Genomic DNA, 10,707 nt, shown 5'->3' with positions numbered 1-10,707 from the left:
CGCCGGCGCCGCCCACCGCCCCCCGCTCCCCCGTGCGTTCTTTATTCTCCGAGGTCCCCGGATGTCTTCCACCCCCACCACAGCGTCCCCTTTCCACTCACCTCTCCTGCAGCCATTCAAAAGGGGTGGGGGTGGGAAAAGCCAAAGTCCCTCCAAAGAGGAAGGCTGCTCTGACTGTTCCTCCTTCTCGTCCCCACCCCCTGCTCAAATTTCTCAACTGCTTCCGAGATCAGAAGGTAACCCTTCGAGTGTCTCTCTCCCAGCGGCGAGAGGAGCCGCTCGGCAAGGCTCGCGTCTCCGTTGCTGCTGCTGCTGGACTCCGGGTTTCAGCAGAGCCTTTTGTGTTTTAGCAGTCCGTAGGGTTTGCAAGAGGCCCGTTTACAGGGACCGGCTGTGTCCCCCTCCGATTTTGCAAGAACTTGATAAATCGCAGTCAGAACCAAAACCAATGCTCCCTCTAAGCTGTGGAGTCCTGTGAGCAAAAATTCCACTTTGTGAGCTCCTGGCATCAAAGTTGTGAGCGAGCAATTTGGCTACTGCGTGAATTAGTTTGCTCTGGAGCCATCCTTCCTGAGCGAAGACAAAAACGTGTGAGCCGGAGGCTAAAAACCTGTGAGCTAGCTCACACTAACTCAGCTTAGAGGGAACACTGGTCAGAACCCAATCCTGCAACAACAACAAAACATTCAACTTTCCTCAAGTTTAAACCTGCAATTCTATGCACAACAAGCCTCGCTGGAGGAAAAGAAACAAGCAAACCCTTTAAAGCAGGGGTGTTGAACTCATTTGTTATGAGGGCCGGATCTGACATAAATGAGACCTTGCTGGGCCAGGCCATGTGTGTCATAAAATGTAATGCCAGGTAGCGGAGATATAAACTTTATAAAAGACACATATTTTGTTTATTTAACAGTGTCTGATAACTAACACCTCTTCCTCTGAATTATTACATCAAAATGTCTGTGCTGTTGCAATCTTGAGTATGCTGTTCAGGGGTGTATCTGTAAGCTGCAAACCTACCATGACGCAGCAGCAGCAGAACTGGAAGAAGCAGAAGACAGCCAGTTCCACTGTGGGCTTGATAGAAGCCCTCTGGGGGCCTAATCTGGCCCCTGGGCCGTATGTTTGACACCCCTGCTTTAAAGCCTCTCCTAAGGGGCTTTCCCCCATGTCACCAGCAACCTTTCCAGGCAACAAACACAGCTGGTGCCTTCTCCATTGCTACGGTTGCCAACCTCCAGTTAGTGGCTGGACATCTCCTGGGATTACAACTGATCTCTTTGTGACGGGGATCAGTTCCCCTAAAGGAAATGGATCGGGATGGGTGGCCGTGTTAGCCTGTCTGCAGCAGTAGAAAAGAGCAAGAGTCCAGGAGCACCTTAAAAACTGGTTGAGAAAAGGGGGGGGGGACACTTAAACCAACAAAATTGAATCAAGGGCCTGAAAGGTAAATTAGAAAGCAAAAGCAGGGCTAAAATCTAAAATGAAATATGAACTAGTTGTACGTAAAAATACCTGTATTTATTACAGAGACATTTAAAAGCATATCAGGGCCCAACACAAGCTTCAAAATATAGAAAGGTAAAGGTTCCCTTGCTCGAAAGCCAGTCGAATCCGACTCTAGGGTTGCGGTGCTCATCTCCGTTTCAAAGCCAAAGAGCCAGTGCTGTCCGAAGACGTTTCCGTGGTCATGTGGCCGGCATGACTGAACACCAAGGCGCACAGAACGCTGTTACCTTCCCACCGAAGTGGTACCTATTTATCTACTTGCAATTTCGACTGGCTTTCGAGCAAAAGAACCTTCACCATTTTTTTACCTATGGAATCTCAGCTGCTGCCAACATGTGCCTTCTGGGTAAAGTCCAGCTCTGTCCCGTGCATTTCCTCAGGCTCACTTCCTCCAGACTGAGAATTCTCTGCCTGGGGCTTCCGTGCGCCTTGGTGTTTAGTCATGCCGGCCACATGACCACGGAAACGTCTTCGGACAGCGCTGGCTCTTCGGCTTTGAAACGGAGATGAGCACCGCAACCCTAGAGTCGGATTCGACTGGCTTTCGAGCAAGGGAGCCTTTACCTTTACAAGGGCCTCAAAACTCACCTCTGTCTTCACAATGACGGTGGGAGATGCTGTGCCCAGAATGAAAGGAATCGGAAGGTGCTGGGCCCAGGTTATCACCAGACACCCTCCCCCTCCCCAATTGCACAGGAAGCTACAGTTGAATGTGGCAAGCATAACTCATCCCAAAAGAAAGCTGGGATGCTCACAATTAGCCACTGAAAGGAATCAGAACATCCTCCCCACAAACCCCGGCCCCTTGCTTTTAACGTTGAAAGTAATGTGTGTCTGTAAAAGGTATAACCCATCAAAGTTTGCTGTGCCCAAAATGAAGGGAATCAGAACACCCTCACCCAGGCGATCTCCAGATGTACAGACACATATTCCTGCTATTTGCACTAGAAGCTATGATTGGCCGTGGCAGGTATAACTTACCCTTCAGTCCCTACCAAAAAAGCCAGGAGCCTCAAGAAGAAGAGATTTGATTTATACCCCACCCTTCAACCTGAAGGAGTCTGAGAGTGGTTTACACATTCCTTTCCCTTCCCCTCCCAACAGACACCCTGTGAGGTAGGTGGGGCTGAGAGAGCTCTGAGAGAACTGTGACTGACCTAAAGTCACACCAGCAGCTTCATGTGGAGGAGTGGGGAATCAAACCCGGTTCTCCCAGATTGGCGTCCACACTGCTAACCACTACACCAGAACAAGGTTGGGTAACTCCTGGAGATTTGGGGAGACAGGTACCTCAGTGAGGTGCAATGCCACAGAGTCCCCCCTCCAATACATCGATTTTGTCCAGGGAAACTCGTCTCTGTAGTCTGGAGAGGAGCGGTAATTCTGGGGGATCCTCAGGTTCCACCTGGAGGCTGGCATCCCTAGCTAGAGATGAATTGTCAGTTAATTATTGTGACTGATTTGTGTAGAATAGGATTAACAATAGCCTGTGGGGGTAACCTTGTCCCTTAACAGAGGCTTTTTGTGTGGAAATGGGCAGTTGAAGCTTTTCATGGCATGGAAGGAAATCACTTCCAGTAAATAATTAGCCCAGCAAGCCTCTGTTATCTTTCCCATCTGACATCTTTCCCCTCCACATTGTTTACAGCCTTATATCTAGCCCCAAATAAATCACAATAACTAAATGACACCTTATCCCTAACATACTGTGTTCAAAATTAAGTTAGAAAAAAACATAAAGCGAATCATCCTGATTCCTTCAGCAATTTTTCATGTACTCTCATAAGTAAATGCGAGTACTTCTTAGAAAAATCTATCTGTGGCTGTCTCTTTTTTTGCGAAAAGGTGATAAAGATATATACTGTGTATGAAATTCCTTTAAAAAGCCTCTGTAAGAAGTCTTTTGAAATTTAAGTGGAAGATATATGTAATACTGATCACATGTGATGCAAAGATAGATGCTGACGCCACAAGAATGGAATTTCCCCCAGTTGGAGACTCCCCTGAGGCAAGTCTGAGCATCTTCCAGAAGCCTCCAAAAATATTTCTATTCGGAACGGACATCTGGGATGTCATTAAGTGGTTCAGGGGAGAGTCAACCTTTCTTTCACGTTATCAACTCTACCCCCATTTGTAAATGAACCACAAAAGAGGAACAACAGAAAACACATTCTGGGGTCCTGTTAGAGACTCTGCAGATACAATATGGATTCCTCACCTGCCGTTTCTCTGCCTTGGCCACTTGCTGGCTTAGCAGAAAATTGTTGACCAGGGCCGCGGCTTGGGTGCAGTTCTTGAAGCTGCCGGCCCTGATCCAGCTCTGCAGCTCCAGCGGCAGGATGGCCAGGAACTGCTCCAGGATCAGCAGCTCCAGGATCTGCTCCTTCAAGTGTCTTTCCGGCCTCAGCCACTGGTGGCACAGCTCCCGCAGCTGGCTGTAGATCCGACGCAGGTCTTCCACCTCCCGGGAGCAGAACTGCCGGAAGTGCTGGCGCAGGGTTTCTGTGCGGTTGGCTTCCCCATGCAAGATGGCCGCCTTCACTTTCCCATAATCCTCCCTGTCTCTGGCCTCCAGGCTGCTAAAGACTTTCTGGGCTTCTACACTCAGTGCTGGCAGGAGCCGGGCCACCCACTCTCCCCTGGGCCACTGGCAGGCTTGGGCCACTTGCTTGAAGGAGGCCAGGAAGGCCTTGGTGTCCTCCCAGGGGCCAGGTTTCTTTCCCCACCCGGTCTGAGAGGAATTCAGTCCCCTCAGGAAGTCCTGCCATTGGGCTTCCCGGCACTGCTCCTCTCTTGGCCAAGCTCTCCCGCTGGGCCACTCTGCCATATTTTTGGGCTGAACTATCTGTTCCAATTTTTATTTATTTATTATTAAATTTATTATTAAATTTTGGACCTATGCTACGAAGTTCTGCTCCTTGGATACTCAATTCCTGGCTCTATACTAGAATAATGACCCTGCTGGCAACTGGATTCTAGGCAGGAATCTACTAGAAACCCAAATATGGAACAAGCCTTCTTCTGCTTGCTTCTTGGGCTTCTGTCCAGTTAACTGTGCTGACCCGGCTCCTGACTGAGGGCTGGGAGAGGGAGATTTGGTGACAAAAGAGTAGCAATTGTCAGAGGCCTCCACCATTAAAGGAGTTTCCTGGGGGCATTTCTGTTTTACAAAGGGAGGTACTTCAACTGACCACAGACACTCTCCATGAAACAGTTGGGTGGCCCGGAGAAAGGGTATGTGTGAAAAGGCAGATTGATGGCCCAACTCTTCCTTTCCCAAACAGTAAAGGTAAAGGTTCCCTTGCTCGAAAGTACAAATATTTATTAAGGTGTACACGTGTTAAAACTTTCCTGATTAAAAATCGCTTTGTCTAAGATCAGACTGTAAAAGCTTGTCCACTATACATACAAATGATGGGTAAAAACTTTACAAATGAAGACCAAATGCGTTTCGGCCCCTAAGGGCCTTCCTCAGTGGTCACTATTATCTATATATTCTAGACACACATTCAAAGACCTGTTACAGAATTCTAGTACACATATAATTACACCAGATGTTGTTTCCTGAAATTGTTCAAAGAAAAGCAAGGGGGGGGGGAAGAAGCAACTTCATTATTTTGTCCAAATTTATAAAAGAAACTATTATTAAATAAAAATGATTCTATTAAAGATAAAGTTACCTTGTCTACTTATAATTGGACTCCTGGTATTAGTGATGGGCCATAGGTATAGCCATATCACCACCACAACTTATTCTAAATTAAAAAGTAAAATGTATAATTGTATAATTAATTGTATAATTAATGGGTCCTACTTTGTGACCCATTGGGCCCACAGGATAATGTACACAGGATTAAAATCCAGACAGTATTAAACAGTACGAAACACTCAACAAATTGTATGTCCTGCTTATTCCTGGCACTTTGTATCAGAGCCTGGTCCGTCCGTTCTTTCAAGTCTGTTAGGCTGAGATTCATAGCATCCAATTTCTGATGGATAGGGGTGATACTATCTTTAAATTCTTTTTTCATTTCTACCAGCATAGACTGTATATCTTTTTTGGTGATTGAGTCCTCACGTTTCCTTTTGCTCTGCCGGCTGGTTGCCTCCTCTTCGGAGTCGAGTTCTAATGGGGGGGGGAGTCTTCATCCGATGGTTGCATAGTTTGCTCACTTTGTTGAGCTTCCTCGTTATTTTTCTTGGCTCCTTTCCCTCCTTTCCCTCCTCTTTGCCTCCCCATCCTTATCAGCGAGTAGTTTTAGTCTTTATAGTCCTCAATTAGTTTTTATTTTGCGTTTTTTTGGAGCAAAGACGCGGAGGCTCTCTTGGTCTGTCTGCGCAGAAACACTCAACAAATTCAGCTTGCCAAAGAGAAGCAGACTGCAAGCAGAGGGACCCTTCAGCACATTTAGACTCCTTTGAGGACCCAAGCCTCCTAGCCTGTGCTTAAAGTCTAAGGCTTCATTCAGAACTCATTAAAAAACCCAGTCAGTTCATAATGGTAGAAACCTCGGCTTCCTTCCTTCTTTTTTTAATTTTTAAAGTATTTTTATTGAGATTTTCAAAATATAACACAGTGTAGTACAGTAGATTGTTTACGGTACAAAATTGTGATCTAAAAATTCGAAAAGTAGAGTCTACATATAAAAGCTCAGTGAAATGAGATAATAGAGCCTTGCTTTTTTTATCTCAAAGATATAACAGTATTCTAATGCATGAATGAGTTTAATTCTGGTTGTGCACATCTCGTTATTGGTGTAGAGGGAAAAATAAACATGGACCTTTATATACCTATCGCATTTAGCCAAACAATAGTAACTCATATTTGGGGTTTTTAACATTTTCCCAGTCAAACTTATCTATACCTTCCTTCTTTTGTTCAGAGAACCCAGATAGAAAACCAAAACCTTCCCTGATGCTCATATGTGGGCTCCTTAATTAACTGCAGTTTGTTTCTTTCCCAGTAATCAGGAACCTTAACTGAGATTCGCAATTGTTTAAGAATCCCGGTAAGTGAAGATGCTCAACTTGGGACGTCACAACTCTTTCCTTCTTCAGGAGGAGGGGAGAACGGAGAGAGGGGATGAGCAACCCTATTAACCTGGATTGTGTCCCTCATGCACAAACTTCGGTTTGTTGGCGGGATATGAATTGCATCCAAGAGGAACTGCGATAGAGTCGCCTGTGGAGAGAGTTGGTGTGAACTCGGAGTGGACAGCAGGTTACAGAAGCCTGTTTATTCCTAAAAGGACAGATTTGCTATAGCAGCTTTTATATAGTCTGAGCAAACATTGGCACCCCCCAATCTGTTAACTGTGCTACAGTCCTACATGGTTTCTCTGGTGGGTAACCAACATGTTTCTATGACGGAGCCGTTTCCGAGACTCCAGAGGCCTTTCTAAAGCATCTGTCCTTTGTTACATCTCTGATGTCTGACTAACTCCTCTTTCTGGAAAAAAGATTTGTCCACACGTAGGCCATTGAAGCAGCTTACAGCCGAGCATGGATGCTTTGGTGTCTCAACAAATTCTCTCTCCGAGTGAACCTTTTCCCACACTGAGGACACTGATGGGGCTTTTCTCCTGTGTGAATTCTCCGATGTCTTGTTACGTCCGTTTTAAAGGCAAAGGTTTTTCCACACTCAGGACACTGGTGCCGTTTCGGATGTTTCGCCTGGGTCGATCCGATGTTTAGCCCGGCATTTGAAGCGTTTCCCCTGCTGAGAACATTCACAAGGCCTCCCTTCAGTACCATCTCCTGATCCCTCTCCAGTGCTGTTCCGCAACAGAAGCCCACCCCACATTTCGGAGAGTCAGACGTGTGACGGTCATTCCGATAACCCGCCAAATTATCTCTGGACTTGGAGAATTCATCTCGCTCCTCGCCTGTGTGGATTCTCTGATGTCGTTCAAGGCAGTCTTCTGGCTGGACATCTCCCCCCCGTGGGGGACCTTCAAAGGGGTCCTCTTCAGTATCTACCAGAACAAATCCAGATCTGTAGCGGTATTTTCTCCCATACCTTGAGAACGAGGGCCTTTGTTCCTTTGTTTGTACTGGACTGGTTCTGCTCACAGCAGCTGGAAGACCTTCAGAATGTTCTGTGGATCTATTCTGTTCCTCCGTTGGCCCTCGGCAACCACATCTCCGCTTGCGGATATTAGATGTTCCAGGAATGTTCAATTGGGTTACTTCTGCTGCTGTCTCTTGCATTGGCTCTGGGCCAGTGTCTGCCCCTTGGAAGTCCTCCCTCTTCATTGGATTTCTCTTTTCAACACCTGAAGAGACAGACAAAGGAATATCAGCTACATTCTCAGCCACCCATTGCTTCTGTACACCTGAACATAGGCAGCTGCCTTATACTGAATCATGTAGGTAGAGTGTAGATATGTAGTAAAGCAGAGCACAAGCTGTTTAAAGAATAAAGTTGGTTTATTTTAAGAAGAAAACAAACTTTGTAAGAAAGAGGAGAGAGAATGAGAAGTCTAAACTAGCCAGGAGTCAGTAACAAAGAGGTCTCACAGGAGCGGGAAAACCCCTAATTGAGCCAACCAGGAGACAGGAAGGACTGTACTCTCAGAGTACGGTTTTCTTATCTTCTTAGGGCCAAACAGGGGGTCTTAACTTTCAGTCCACATAGACATTTTACTTCTTCCTTCTGACTCATTTGTGGATCCTCTGGTGTTTAACCAGTAATCTCCTATTACAGAAGTCTTTCCCGCACTGGGGGCATTCGTAAGATATCTTTCTTCCATGACTTCTTCGATGTTTCAACAAGTCATCCGTCCGAGAAAAGCTGATACCACATTCGGGGCATTTGAATGGTTTCTCTCCTGTATGGAGTCTCAGATGTCTGCTCAGATCTTGCTTCCATTTCATGCTCTTCCCACAAACAGGGCACGTGTAAGTCGTCTGTTCATGGTGGGTTTTCAGATGTCTCGTTAACGTCTTTGGAGTGAGGCTTTCCCCATTCTCAGGGCAACTGTGCTTTCTCTCTCCCGTATGGCCACTCTGGTTCCTCATCAGATTAACTCCCTTGCGGAAACTCCCCTTCAATGGACATTTGTAGGATTTATCTCCTGTAGAGATTCTCTGATGTTCATCAAGGTCTACATTTTCTTCGCATGAGGAAAATTCATCCCCTTGGCCATATCTTGGGTGCTTGGGGTGGGTTTGGCTACAGACTGCCCCGAGACCTTCTGAAAGCCCCTGGGATTCAGTTTGCCCCTGTGGGGATTTCTTCCTCCGTTTTCCTTCAGACTCACATATTTCCACTTGAATCTCAGGTGTCGCCAGCGTGTCCCCTTGGGTCTTCTCTGGGTCCCCTGTTTTATTTCCTCCACAGGAAGGATGCTCCGCTTTGAACCGACTTCCTTTCTCATCACCTGCAGGAGTAAGAGACGGAAATTTGGCACTGTTCTGGAATTTGGCATTCCCTTTCGCCCTGTGGGTTGTACCCAGCACAAAACGTCTGCTTGCGCCAGAGTGCTGGCTCAAGCAGAAACACAAGGAAAAGATGGCTGAAGCCACTTGGGCTAAGTAAGTGATGCCCGCTTGGTGGCTTGGGAGTCATTTGTGGCTCTTGTGAACCCCAGTTTGGTGTAGTGGTTAAGCGCACGGACTCTAATCTGGGAGAATCGGGTTTAATTCCCCACTCCTCCACTTGCACCTGCTGGATGACCTTGGGCAAGCCGTAGTTCTGATAATGAGCTGTTCTTGAAAAAGAGCAGTTTCCGTCAAGAGCTCTCTCAGCCCCACCCACCTCACAGGGGGTCTGTTGTGGGGAGGGGAAGGGAAAGGAGAGTGTAAGCCGCTCTGAGACACCTTTGGGTAGTGAAGGGCGGGGTATAAATCCAAACTCTTCTCTCTCTCGCCCTGTGTTTCAGAAAAGTGAGCAGGTGGTTGGTGTAGGGGAATCTTAGGGGTCCAGGTCCTGGGGATCCCCAACCCCATTAGGGTTCTTTTCTATGGGTGGGTGGAGTCTGGCTAGGGAACTCAGGCCTCCAGAGGGAGAGAAACACAGTGAGAACAGTTGCCTTAAACTAAAGGTATTTATTAACTCTAAAACCATACACAAATTAAACTCAGTAGCATATATTCAATATCAATTCCCAATAGCACATAGGAAAATCCCAATACCTGATCTAGTATGCACTTCAGAAAGAACAAGGAATTCCTGGACTGTGGACCAAGACCTCACTCAAGCCTAGATGGGGTGTTGGCCAAACAGCCCCAAACAAAGCCCAAAGCCTCCTTGTTATTCTCTACTCAGCTAACAGGAATCAAGGGAGGAGTCAATTAAAAATATACCAAAGTTGCCAAATACCCGCCCATCCTAAGTTGATAAGAGGAACCTTTGCTAGTATGACCTTTGGCCCAGATATATTTTATTTACTGCGATGTCAAAAAGACCTAGACAGATATGTTTAGGCTTTGGAGCCTGGCACTTGGAAATTTGGTGTAGTGGTGAGGAGTGTGGACTCTAATTTGGGAGAACCGGGTGTGATTCCCCACTCCTCCACATACAGCTGCTGGTGTGACCTTGGGTCAGTAACAAGTTCTTTCAGAGCTGCTCTCAGGAGCAGTCCTCAAAAAATCTCTCTCAGCCCCACCTACCTGACAGGGTATCTGATGATGAGATGATGATGAGATTGGATTTATACCCCGCCCTTCACTTGGAGTCTCAGAGCAGCTTACAAACTCCTTTTCCCTTCCCCTCCCCACAACAGACACCCTGTGAGGTGGGTGGGGCTGAGAGAACTCTGACACAAACTGCTCTTTTTCAAGGACAGCTGTGCCAGAGCTTGTGACTGACCCAAGGTCACATCAGCAGGTGCAAGTGGAGGAGTGGGGAATCAAACCCGGTTCTCCCAGATTAGAGTCCGCACACTTAACCACTACACCAAACTGTTGTGGGGAGGGGAAGGGAAAGGAGATTGTAAGCCGCTCCAATCTCTTCTCTTCTTTTTCTTCTACGTTTGCACTTGGAACACTGATTTTTAAATATTCAGTCCTTCTCCCAGCCAATCCAATTATCTTCCCATATGGATACCTGTCAGGGATGCTTTAAGCTGATCTTGCATTGAGCGGGGGGGGGGGGGGGTGGGGTTAAAGGGCCGTGGGACTAAATGGCCTGTAGGGCCCCTTCCATTATTCTACGATTCTACCTTGATTACCAGCTCTTGTCAGGAATCTAATTTT

The 10,707-nt window shown here is 46.8% G+C and overlaps 1 protein-coding gene across 1 annotated transcript in view; it reads right to left on the bottom strand.

The window, feature by feature from the left end:
- LOC107106585 (zinc finger protein 287-like) overlaps window positions 1–4,336 on the bottom strand; it is a 26,023-nt gene extending 21,687 nt beyond the window's left edge. Inside the window, exons 1-2 of the mRNA XM_015406765.1 lie at window positions 3,912–4,336; window positions 2,098–2,209 (exon numbers count right to left, since the gene is read on the bottom strand). Of these exons, the coding sequence (XP_015262251.1) occupies window positions 2,098–2,209; window positions 3,912–4,336 (537 nt within the window). The remainder of the gene's footprint in view (window positions 1–2,097; window positions 2,210–3,911) is intronic.
- Window positions 4,337–10,707: the final 6,371 nt, after the last annotated feature.

The sequence above is a fragment of the Gekko japonicus genome, unplaced genomic scaffold (genome assembly GCF_001447785.1).
Source record: "Gekko japonicus isolate JY-2015 unplaced genomic scaffold, Gekko_japonicus_V1.1 scaffold542, whole genome shotgun sequence".
In the NCBI taxonomy this organism is placed as follows: Eukaryota; Metazoa; Chordata; class Lepidosauria; order Squamata; family Gekkonidae; genus Gekko; species Gekko japonicus.
Note: the sequence above shows the minus strand (reverse complement) of the source record. Positions and strands in the feature narration are given on the sequence as shown.